This window comes from Schistocerca cancellata, chromosome 1 (assembly GCF_023864275.1).
Source record: "Schistocerca cancellata isolate TAMUIC-IGC-003103 chromosome 1, iqSchCanc2.1, whole genome shotgun sequence".
Classification (NCBI taxonomy): Eukaryota; Metazoa; Arthropoda; class Insecta; order Orthoptera; family Acrididae; genus Schistocerca; species Schistocerca cancellata.
Window position 1 is genome coordinate 947,611,136 of NC_064626.1, and position 13,004 is coordinate 947,624,139.

The 13,004-nt window shown below is 43.3% G+C and overlaps 1 protein-coding gene across 1 annotated transcript in view; it reads left to right on the forward strand.

The window, feature by feature from the left end:
* The window catches only part of LOC126162739 (superoxide dismutase [Cu-Zn]-like), a 170,375-nt gene that overhangs the window by 17,508 nt on the left and 139,863 nt on the right, over positions 1-13,004 (forward strand). Inside the window, exon 2 of the mRNA XM_049919415.1 lies at positions 11,413-11,647. Coding sequence (XP_049775372.1) covers positions 11,438-11,647 — 210 coding nt within the window. The 5' untranslated portion in view covers positions 11,413-11,437. The remainder of the gene's footprint in view (positions 1-11,412; positions 11,648-13,004) is intronic.

Genomic DNA, 13,004 nt, shown 5'->3' on the forward strand with positions numbered 1-13,004 from the left:
TGGGATCCCTATCAGGTCGGATTGAGGGAGGCCACAGAAGCAATTCAGAGGCGGGCTGCTAGATTTGTTAGTGGTAGGTTTGATCAAGACGCGAGTGGTACGGAAATGCTTCAGGAACTCGGGTGGGAGTCTCTGGAGGAAAGGAGGCGTTCTTTTCGTGAATCGCTACTGAGGAAATTTAGAAAACCAGCATTTAAGGCTGACTGCAGTACAATTTTACTGCCGCCAACTTATATTTCGCGGAAAGACCACCAAGATAAGATAAGAGAGATTAGGGCTCGTACAGAGGCATATAGGAAGTCATTTTTCCTCGTTCTGTTTGGGAGTGGAACAGGGAGAGAAGATGCTAGTTGTGGTACGAGGTACCCTCCGCCACGCACCATATGGTGGATTGTGGAGTATGTATGTAGATGTAGAAGCATTAGTGGTTTGCTCTTGGCACATGTGCTTGGTGCTAGTACCCATCCTAAAAGCAAACGACTTGTAATAGCTATAATTATTAGTCTGCAAACGACAAGAGGCTGGGAATTTGGGTCAGACATTGGAGGCTGTTAAGGCGACCCACTCACATTAAGCGGGAGATGGCAGATCCAGATACGAGTCCCTGTCCGGTACAAATTTTCAGCTGTATTTCACTGATCCGGGCAATGGCCTTGCCGCAGTGGATACACCGGTTCCCGTGAGATCACCGAAGTTAACCGCTGTTGGGCGTGGCCGGCACTTGGATGGGTGACCATCCACCCGCCATGCGCTGTTGACATTTTTCGGGGTGCACTCAGCCAATTGAGGAGCTACTCGACCGAATAGTAGCGGTTTCGGTCAAGAATACCATCATAACGACCTGGAGAGCGGTGTGCTGACCCCACGCCCCTCCTATCCGCAACCTCCCCTGAGGATGACACGGCGGTCGGATGGTCCCGGTAGGTCACTCGTGGCCTGAAGAGGGAGTGCTTTTCATTTCACGGATCCATTTCGTTGACCAAATGCGTCTAATGTGATTGAGAACCTTTGAATAGTCTGAAATTACAAACAAACTCGATTTTTTTGTTTCGTAACGTCCTTGAGGAGCTCTGCACCATTGCCAAGTACGATTCATAAAGCAGAAAGAGATGATCCAGAGAATGTCAGTGCCTTTCGTATCGATTTTTTTCGTAAGCGTGAGAACACTACCAAAATGCTCATTCAACTTCAGTGGCAGAAGTTACGTGATAGGAGTTGCGCATCATGGAGGGGTTTACTGTAATGCATTCAAGACATTATCTTCCAGAAATAATTAAACAATTTACTTCCTCCCTCCACATATGTCTCACGAAATGATCATAACGTGAACTCAGAAAATTCGATCTCATGGAAATGCTTCCCTTCGATAGTAGAAAAATAAAATGGAAAATATAAGTAGTATCATACGCATGTTTAGAATAGAAAAACAAAGGGAGGAATGATAGTGCTACTGGAAGTACTTTCTGCCACACACTGTAAGATGAACTGAACAGTATACCATATCATAATATTATCATAGCAACAACAGTTAAAAACGGAAAATGTTGAAGAAAAGATTGAAGAGTATTTGTCTTTGGAATACGGAAAACAGCCAATGAAGACCATCCTAAAAAGACGAACTGAGAATACTTAATTCAAATCCGGCAATAAAGATCTAACGCATCATAAAATGCGCTATAACTAAAAAAAAATAATTAAAGTAATCAAAGAAGGCAAAACAACGCCTTGGTGCACTTGGTACCATTATCAGGGGCGTAGCTCCGCCGTATCAGTCGTATCAATGATTCAGGGCCCCCGGGCTAATGGGGTCCGGAAATTTGTTAACAAAACTTCGTAAAATGTTTTTCACAATCCCACTCAAGGTGAACGCTTAGGTCTTAGGTCGTACTCTAAACGCTTAATTAACCGGACGTCCATTTGTTGGCAACACTGAACGTCTCAGATTTCTCGCAGCGCACGTCAGCAGACAACAACGATTACGGTATTTCTCGTTTTCAGTTGAATGAGAACAATCTATATGCTAAATCTAGTGATTATTTTTTTCGATAATAAATTTAATTGTGAAAGAAATGAGTGGAAGAAAGAGAGATTACCTCAGTGGAGCTATGGAAAGAAGAAATAAACGGAAGAAGGAAGTTATAAAGACGTTGGCTAAAATTTCTTAATTATATCAGCAATCAGATTCTATGAGTGATTTACTTTGCAATCTCCAAGGACAAAAATGCATCTTGTTTGTAATTTAAGAGACGTTATGTAGCGTTCTACGCTGTGTAACGTGTGATACTCATAAGTATCATTACACGTGGTCGCGGAAATGTACAAGATACATAATTTCATTTGCATTACAGTAGCAAACAATAGGGTTAAATTAAGAGTGCGCATGCTATTGCATTACGCTGGAGAGCAGTGGCGTGTGAAAAGTTGCATGCGAGGAGCGCGTTCGCTGGATTTGTACACACGTAATACGCACCCTTGTAGGAAAATACACTCCTGGAAATTGAAATAAGAACACCGTGAATTCATTGTCCCAGGAAGGGGAAACTTTATTGACACATTCCTGGGGTCAGATACATCACATGATCACACTGACAGAACCACAGGCACATAGACACAGGCAACAGAGCATGCACAATGTCGGCACTAGTACAGTGTATATCCACCTTTCGCAGCAATGCAGGCTGCTATTCTTCCATGGAGACGATCGTAGAGATGCTGGATGTAGTCCTGTGGAACGGCTTGCCATGCCATTTCCACCTGGCGCCTCAGTTGGACCAGCGTTCGTGCTGGACGTGCAGACCGCGTGAGACGACGCTTCATCCAGTCCCAAACATGCTCAATGGGGGACACATCCGGAGATCTTGCTGGCCAGGGTAGTTGACTTACACCTTCTAGAGCACGTTGGGTGGCACGGGGTACATGCGGACGTGCATTGTCCTGTTGGAACAGCAAGTTCCCTTGCCGGTCTAGGAATGGTAGAACGGTGGGTTCGATGACGGTTTGGATGTACCGTGCACTATTCAGTGTCCCCTCGACGATCACCAGTGGTGTACGGCCAGTGTAGGAGATCGCTCCCCACACCATGATGCCGGGTGTTGGCCCTGTGTGCCTCGGTCGTATGCAGTCCTGATTGTGGCGCTCACCTGCACGGCGCCAAACACGCATACGACCATCATTGGCACCAAGGCAGAAGCGACTCTCATCGCTGAAGACGACACGTCTCCATTCGTCCCTCCATTCACGCCTGTCGCGACACCACTGGAGGCGGGCTGCACGATGTTGGGGCGTGAGCGGAAGACGGCCTAACGGTGTGCGGGACCGTAGCCCAGCTTCATGGAGACGGTTGCGAATGGTCCTCGCCGATACCCCAGGAGCAACAGAGTCCCTAATTTGCTGGGAAGTGGCGGTGCGGTCCCCTACGGCACTGCGTAGGATCCTACGGTCTTGACGTGCATCCGTGCGTCGCTGCGGTCCGGTCCCAGGTCGACGGGCACGTGCACCTTCCGCCGACCACTGGCGACAACATCGATGTACTGTGGAGACCTCACGCCCCACGTGTTGAGCAATTCGGCGGTACGTCCACCCGGCCTCCCGCATGCCCACTATACGCCCTCGCACAAAGTCCGTCAACTGCACATACGGTTCACGTCCACGCTGTCGCGGCATGCTACCAGTGTTAAAGACTGCGATGGAGCTCCGTATGCCACGGCAAACTGGCTGACACTGACGGCGGCGGTGCACAAATGCTGCACAGCTAGCGCCATTCGACGGCCAACACCGCGGTTCCTGGTGTGTCCGCTGTGCCGTGCGTGTGATCATTGCTTGTACAGCCCTCTCGCAGTGTCCGAAGCAAGTATGGTGGGTCTGACACACCGGTGTCAATGTGTTCTTTTTTCCATTTCCAGGAGTGTACATTCCATAATTATGTATACTCAAGTTTTCCCACATTAGATTTATGTACATGGCTGTTTAATTTTACGCTCTTTGTGCAGATGTATTAGTTAAATAAATTTTTTATCTTACACAATTAGAAATATGGTGATATAACATTGTCCACAAGACTAAACCATGATGTACTTCAGAGTTCTTGTAAAGACAACTTGTTTTACTCTTAACACAGTTTTCCACAATAGCCGAGAGTCGTTGTTACACGATTAGTGAATTATGTACCGTGACAAAATCCCTAGTTTTTGTGTTCTTATACCGCAGCACAGGACTTACAGTGAGCTGGAATGGATGTTCCAATATTATGACGCATGCATCAGGTGAAGGCTGTACTGGAAAGCGGTTGCAGCCTCGGACACCGCAGATGTTACTTCGTACTTTTGTTAATGGACAGATGATTAAAATTCTTTATACAGATAAATATCTGAACATGCACCTGAACTCCGTGCCTCTTTGATGCAGCTGGTTGATTATAAAAGTACTGCAAAGAAAAGGAACTGCCAAGGGGAGTATTCTTCTCCTTGATAACATGAAGGGCTCATGTTTTGTTCCTGTCAACCTTCACGTGCTCTTCTCGTGATTACAGTGTGGAAGGTAGACAGAGGCACTCGGTTAACAGTATGTCACGTTACTGTGAGTCGGATAGTAGCAGTCAGAGGACAGAGTTGGATATGGATGTCTTGGGACTGTGTGAGAAGAACTGATAAAATTCGGGATAGGATGTCGAGGGTGGAAGAAATAAGCAAATATTGCAATAAAATACTGAAACAACAAGTACTAAAGTTATTTCAGTACTTGATAAAGTGCCCAACACGGTTGATGAAGATTGTACAACCAGTACTTCTTCCGTCTCTTAACAGTTGGTTCAGAAAAGCAAAGAGAGCAATAATAATTTACAACCAATAATAACAATCTTACTGTGGGTCTCTTCCTTTCTTTTACCATCTTCCCAGAAAGATATTGCAACGAATTTTTACAGTGATGTCAGCACGAAAGGAATGATGCACTCAGTCAAGATTTGCCACCATGAGATTTGCTACCATATTGTAGGTAAAACAGGACATTATTGGCATGCTCTGGGAACCAACAGTTCAACTGCATAAGACAGATCCAGACACACTTTAACATAAAGACTATGGGATTCAGTGCTCAAGAAGAAGGTACTGCATTTTGCACATTCTTTCACGAACATTTCCCCCTGCAGTCATGTTAGATCATACAAAAAATAAAACTTTGTGCAAATAAAAAGTAAAAAATTGACATATGCAGGTTCACAAACATTAATAAGCAGTTCTTATACTACATACTAAGATATCAAAAGAGATTTATTTAATTAATTATACACAGATTGTGATAACTTCACATTTGAGAACTGTAGTTGTAGATATTTAAATCCCACTTTTATTCTGTTAGCCATATGTATTTGCTCTTTTCATCACAAAGTATGACTTGGCTGATGTCTCATGCACATGCTTACGTAATGTGGATGTTCCTAGCATTACACAAATGATTAAAGAACTCAAATCAAAGCACTGTAAATGTGATAGATCCAGTACACAATGTGGCAATCAATATGCTTTCGTATTAATATTGGTAGGTGCGGCAAAATTATAGTGACATAAACCGAACTGAGTGTATCACATCTATTTAAAGACAAATTACATAACTCTAAGATGTAAAGCAAGCTTAGTGAAGTTGGAAGGAAAGCTAAACAGCATCAAATGATGGTCGTTAAAAGTGGTCAGAAAAACAAATGACAAATACACCTTAAATCAGTATAATTTTCATTACAGAGAAAGACACTAAATGCACTAAAATAGCAAGGTTTGTTTTAAAAAGAAATAAAAGATACTTCAACGAAATCATTCATATTGAACAGAGAGCTTGTATTCTAATGGGTAGCTAAAAGATCCCTACAAAGAGTTAAGAGTTACAGAAACTGATAAGCGACAGTAAATATCACTAAAAGACGATAGTGGGAAAACATGCTAAGACAAATGAACATTCAGGCCAAACTGAAATTCAAACTCTGCTCTATGAGGTGCATTCACTGTAGCCATTATACAGTCAGCACACACCTCCAGACCTGACACTAATTTTCACTGCTGCTAATATTTTTCCTATTATTTCGAAATACTGAAAGTTCTGTCACATGATATGTGGGAATTACACCACTTGGAGATTGGAACAAGGATTACCTGGTGGCTGGGATGAATATACACACTGACTTAAATTCATTGACACTAAATGAGCATAGAAAGTGGGCTGCAACCCGTGGAATACTATTAAGGAATAGATTTTCAGTGGGAGACTACACTAGTGTGCAAAATTTAAGGAAGGCTCCACTGGAGATGTGGAAGATTGCAGAGGCTGCAGTAACAGTTGGTCTGCCGACATCGGTGGAGGAGAGAACTCGTCCACTGGTGAGCCGGGGAAAGAGGGTTGTGGTTCAAATTGCATGGGCTAGTCCTACCGGCGCACTTCTCAGCAGCTGCAGGTAAGATGGCGGAGGGTGCGGCTGGGGCAGCAGCGGGTGAGCACGCTGCCACAACTGACTGATTCCCATACGAACAACGCAGTGACCGACGCCGTCGCCTTGCTGGCTTTGAGTGGGCTGTGTTGAAGGTCCAAAAGGTCTCAGATGCAACTGATTGAAAAAAAAAATATTCAAATGGCTCTAAGCACTATGGGACTTAACTTCTGAGGTCATCAGTCCCCTACAACTTAGAACTACTTAAACCTAACTAACCTAAGGACATCACTCATCCATGCCCGATGCAGGATTCGAACCTGCGATCTTAGCGGCCACCCCGACCGGCTTGGAATGACAGTCGGCTGCTCCTGACCAAAATCCATTAAACACAAATGCCACCGTCTGTGACCCACCATTACACCCAGCAGTCACCGCTGATGCCGGCTGAAGGACTGGGCCCAAATGGCAACCCCGTGAGGAAAAAGTTGCGGGGCTGCAATAGTCTGGCGCTTTCCTGTCCAAAAAGAGCTGGAGCTCCTTCAGGCTTCTTCTTCTGTAGGGATTAGGCCATCTTTGCTTAGTCTCAAAATTCATCTTTGAGGAAAAGAAGCTAAATTTTTCCAGTCTGCAGCGAAGGCTGTTCTCCAGACGGCGTTAGAAAACTGCCTGCAGATTTCTTACATTTTACTCTCATGTGGAGCCCATGACACTGATGTCACTAAGATAATTTAAGCAACAGCGTCGTCATTAAGGCAATAGTAAGCAGGAAAAACCTGAAACCTACAGCTCCTAGAACCGCTTAAAGGTGTGTCACAGTCAGACCACAGGTGACTGAAAAACCAATGTTACTGTCGATCACCACCGCCATGACGCCCTTCTAGAGCCTGTCGTTCAAGAACACACACCACAGGTACAACTAACTTCTGTACAGCCAGTATAGTCTTACTGGAGCCAAAGCGCCAGGCATTGTCTGCCCACTCGGATCAGGAACCGATGATTCTTGTTGATAACAAGCTGCTGTTGCTAGCTGCTATTTCAGACTAGACTTTGCACCAGGTGGTCCCACTGCTGGCCAAGGGAACTCGTAGCTCTATCCATATACTCTCGTCTATTTTGCACACTTATCGTGTTCTTCCCCTTTGGATCTCTACAAACTGACTCAATGCTCCAGCTGATGACTCACGCTTGACACGTCCCCTGGGTGACCACACGACAAGCAAACGTTGGGACACCCCTCTTACTGGGTGGGAAGTCAGTATGCGGTAATTCACGGGAACTGGTGATAGTTGGGCTCGAGTAAATATCATCAGAACTAGACGAAAAGTAATATGCTTCGAAACTGCAAAATTATGTACAGAACGTCTACACAGAAGGATATCGCCCATAAGAGGAACAGTGCTGCAATTCTGCTGCTAAAAATGGAAGGAAACAGACATGACATTAGAAAGAATAAACCTGTCAGTCACATCACAATAGTACACAAATCGTCATGACAGAATCAGCAAGTCCACAAAAAACATTGGATTTTAATCAAGGAAGTAAGCACCATGCGTTATAAAAGGGTGTATAGTGCAATGAAACATTTGTAGTTTGCGAAATAATTAGAGAACTCAACCATGAGTATGATGTAACACATTTTTTCAGGACGACCATTAACAGCATAAATACATACTTGGAGAAATGCCTAACACAATGCTGTCTCATAAAATTATTTGTCTGCAACTGGTTTCGGTCATTGAGCATCCTCACCGTAGAAAAATTTTTATAGCATCAACATCAGATGAAGACATGTTTTCAAGTATGACCAAATTGTTCTTCACACTTCAAGACATACAGTCTATGTCTTGTGATGTTGCCATCGTAAAAGTTTTTCTGTCGTGAGGATGCTCAGTGACCGCAACAGGTTGTAAATTTTAAAAAATTATAAGACAGTATTGTGTCATACATACAGGGCTTAAGGAAGAGAGTGCCACAGGGAATGTGGGAGGGGGGAGGAAGCCAAGAACATTGGTGAAGAGGGGCAAACAACAAAACAATCTGTAATAGTCACTTTCGTTTGCTGTAAGCAACGTTTAAACATCAGGTGTGGTAATATTAAGGTCCAATGTTACCAACCGCCCGTCGTGTCATTCCTAGCCGATATTCGTCACTGGCTATGGATATGGAGGGGCATGTGGTCAGCTCAGCACTCTCCCCACTGTTGTCACATTTCGTGACCAGAGCCGTTACTTCTTATTCACGTAGCTCCTTAGGTGATCTCACAATGGTTGTTAACACCACACTTATGAACAGTGCTCGGCAGACCCAGACGGTTACCCATCCGAGTGCTAGCCAAGCCTGAAAACGCTTAATTTCGCTGTTCTGACGGGTACCGCTGTTGCCACTATGGCAAGACCGTTGGCAAAGTCACATGTAATCATATATTTATCATATCAAAGTCGTCTACTGGCTACAGACATTCATGAAACTGGTTTCATGTGTAAAAAAAATAAATAAAAAATAAATAAAATTTTAAACCAAATTATCGTAAAACGTACATGTACACGCAAGTGATATTTTCACTCAAAATAATTTTGTACAAATTTCAGGGAAATAAGAGAATCATTTTTTTAAATTTTATTTTTTTGTATTTACTAAAGTTGAAGACGACTGGGCAAACAGAGAAAGAAACAAACAGAAGAAGAAAAAATACCTGGGGTGTACTTGATAAATGAATCAGTTTTCAAAACTATGTTTCCTATGTGTCAAAAACGGAACGTTTACAGATGTTCCTAGCAATACCTATGATTTATGGCAGGAAAACCTGCACTTCTCATGGAAAAACGATTCAAAACAGACGGTTGCTTAGCGAGTAATTAGAAGCGCAAGGAGAGGCATACAAATGGATCAGGTGTTAGGTGAAAGTGGAAGAGGTGATTTCGATTGTAGTGAAAATGAAGCTAAGATCCGCGGGACGTATATCCCTGCGAATGGACGGTTGTTTGGCTGAAGAACTTTGTTTGTTTCTAACAGATAAGAAGAGGCCCGGAGACGACGCAATGGGAAGTAGGTACATGACCTTAGAAAATATGCATGTCCGACATGGAGGCGTAATGAACGGATGCTGCTGCTTATGATGATGAGTGGTCACTTCTTCGTCTATCGAATGACTGCAGAGGTGTTTATGCATCTGAAAAGAGCCCACCATTTGCGATCTTGTTAACTCAATTCCTTAAATGCCTTGAGAAAAGAAGAAACCTTCTCCATTTTATTCATAACGATTCTTACTGTGGTACTATTAGGTCAAAAGCAATCATAAGTAGATTTACTTTTATTTTACTGTGAAAGTCATAATGGACGAAAAAAAAGTGTACGGCTGAAGTTAAGCTCATCAACTGTATCGACAGTTTGTAGTGCACGCTTGGTTCTTCTCGTTGATGTCTATATCTATTTAGAGTTTGTCATCTCCAACTATCATGGCGGATGGTAACATGAACAATATTTTCTGCTGTCACAGTACCAACCTAAAGTTCATATCAGTTAATTCGATGTCCATGATATAATCTGTATGAATTTGCTTGTCCCATATAATAGTAACATGAAGATAAATTCGCTGATGCTGCTGTAAGCGCAGAAAAACACATATGGATGAAGATGAGGAAAGAGGCTGAATTTTTAACATATTTGCAACAATTTTTTAAATACAACGATTATCTTTTGACAGAATGCAAGAGCCATTGTAAAGCAGAATAGTGTTATAATGCTTGTTAATGTTCGCAAACATATTGAGAAAAAAATCCAGTGAGTACAGGCTGCCCGGCCGCTGTGGCCAAGCGGTTCTAGGTGCTTCAGTCCGGAACCGTGCGATTGCTACGGTCGCAGGTTCGAATCCTGCCTCGGGCATGGATGTGTGTGATGTCCTTAGGTTAGTTAGGTTTAAGTTGTTCTAAGTCTAGGGGCCTGATGACCTCAGATGTTAAGTCGCACAGTGGTCAGAGCCACTTTGAAGTTCAGCCTGAAGACGCTACGACAGCCCAAACTGTGTGCTGAGGTGTTTACGAGGCAATGAATGTGACGGTGCAAGTCGTTTCACGCTTTTAACTGCTTCCTCTTTTCCCGAAAGATGTCACAGCAAACGTTATCAAACGCTATAACGCTACTACTCATCTTTAGGTCTTTAATGACATCCGACTGCAGAAACCTTTAAAAGTCTGTATGTACTCCTCTAACGTTACAGAACAATGAATGTGACGGTGCAAGTCGTTTCACGCTTTTAACCGCATCCTCTTTTCCCGAAAGATGTCACAGGAAACGTTATCAAACGCTATAACGCTACTACTCATCTTAAGGTCTTTAATGCCATTCGACTGCAGAAACCTTTAAAAATTTGCATGTATTCCTCTAACGCTACAGAACACAGAGTAACGCATCTAAACTACACTGTAAAATACTTGCTCGTTTGCATACCTCCATTTGTTTCGGTAATATACATTCCAGGAATGAACCGCAGAGATCTTATGAGAGGATACACTCACTTGAGATTGACCAGTAGCGCAGTTGCGGCTTCAGTGTTAGTACAACAAGTGAGCGCTGCCTTAGGTACAGTAGTGTCTCGCAGTCTTACGAAATGTTTTCGTGTCACACTGTTCTTACGTCCTATACCTTAGTGCCATGCGGCCTCCTTAGCTAAAACGAAACATACTGAAAAAAAAATCGCATTAATTACACAAGCGACTTATGTTTAGTATCTCCATTTATTTGCGGATTAAACGAAGGTCCTCGAGCGCTTGAGGCATTTGCGCATGAAGCATGCGTTATGATATTTTAACGGTTGAGATATACAGGAGTTGAACTCGTTCTGCGTGTTCCAACCTCCTTTCATAAAACGGAAATGAGAAATAATAGCCCACTTCAAAATGTAAAGCACGTTCCTCAGTCTGGAAGAGAACTGCATTTTCTCCTCGCGCCTTTCATGTAATTTGAAGTAATGGTCACGTAATACGGCGTTCCTGTTTCAGACGGTGCTGGCGGATTTACGTAGCGATGAATCCAGAACGGTGCCGCAATCGAGTTCAGGCCCTCGCCACAGTGCGGCACCACAATGCAACGGCCGCCGTGCTGCTCATCTTCGTGTGCTGGTATCTGTCGGCAGTGGAGGGTACTACCAACAGGAACCTGCGCGTCAGGAGTGTTCCCTCCGTCGACGGTATCAGCAGCAGTCTGTACGAGGTGTACGTGCCACCGTACTTCTTTGTGAGTACTTCCATCAGCATCTTGTCGGAGGGAGCGCTAACGACTGTGCGACGCTTCATCTGTAATACTGTCACGAGATGTCACTAATTATAAGTATTTAATGTATCATGTTCATCACACCTCTGCAGTATTTCACTGATATATTTACGCCAGATGATTATTCCACTAAGGGGCCAATGCTAACGCAATACTGAGCAAAGACAATAATAGTACATAGCACTATAGCTCTCTGTCGTTGCTTCTGTTGATTTATTGCGACCCTGGCAACACTAAACCACTTGGCACTTACTAGCAGCCCCATCTGCACCGCTCACGAGTCGTCAACAATGTGAATAAGGCATCAAAAGATATCGACGAAGGACTTTGACACAAACCCTCTTTCTTCCTATTAAGTGTTGCATCTTCGATAGAGAGGATCGGCGCTGGGGATTTCTCACTCTGAAAGGAATTTCACCAACTCTGAGAGGCTTGAATTAAGTCTCGGTGCAAGAAGCAGCAAATCATTTGTCCGTGCCAGTTTTCAAAGAAACTAGATGCGATAAATCAATAATTTCTCCCTTACTCATAAATTTTTGAATAGTAATTGTATACTAATGCTGAATTTCTTTTGAATTCGCATAGCCGTGCAAAAATCAAATTCAACAGGCAGTCTCTGCACGTGGGATTGACGGGCACTGTGTGAGGGCTCATCCGTTATGGCGATTATCAGATTTGTCTTCGTAACAGTAGCGCAACAATTCTGTTTCGCTCTTAGTGCTCACATTGAAAAATGGAATAAATCCAGAGGTTAAGACTGAAGTGCAGTGTGCTAGAAGAAATAGCTTCTCGTTCCTCTTATATTCATCGCAACAAGGATCCATGCAATTCGGACACCGTTTCGAAAATGCGTAAACCACGAACAAGAACACAAATGATCAGGATCTTTGTCACTGAAACATGTGGTATATACAGCACTGTGAAACACTCCATAATATGATATTGAGATGAGGTCGATAAGCTGATGAACTTTCCACAGAACGTCATCTATAAGTGAGTAAAAACACGACAAGGTTTTTTCTTGCTTAACCTTTTCCAAAGAGATGATAATTAATATTATTTGTCTCACAATAAAGAACAGAGTTACTGTTCGTATTTTCAGCCACTAACTCCTTTTCCACTTATTCACATACGTACAATTCTAGTTAGTTTTCCGTTTCGTTACCCCACTTCATAGGCTTCACATATAATGCGGTTTTGCTCATTGTGGATACGACAGTTGCTTGTGTGATTTCCTGACGCCACACCACCACCTTTCTCTATAAGAAGCATTTAGCGAAAGCACTTATCTTCGAATCTTGTAAATGTCGACAGACTGCGC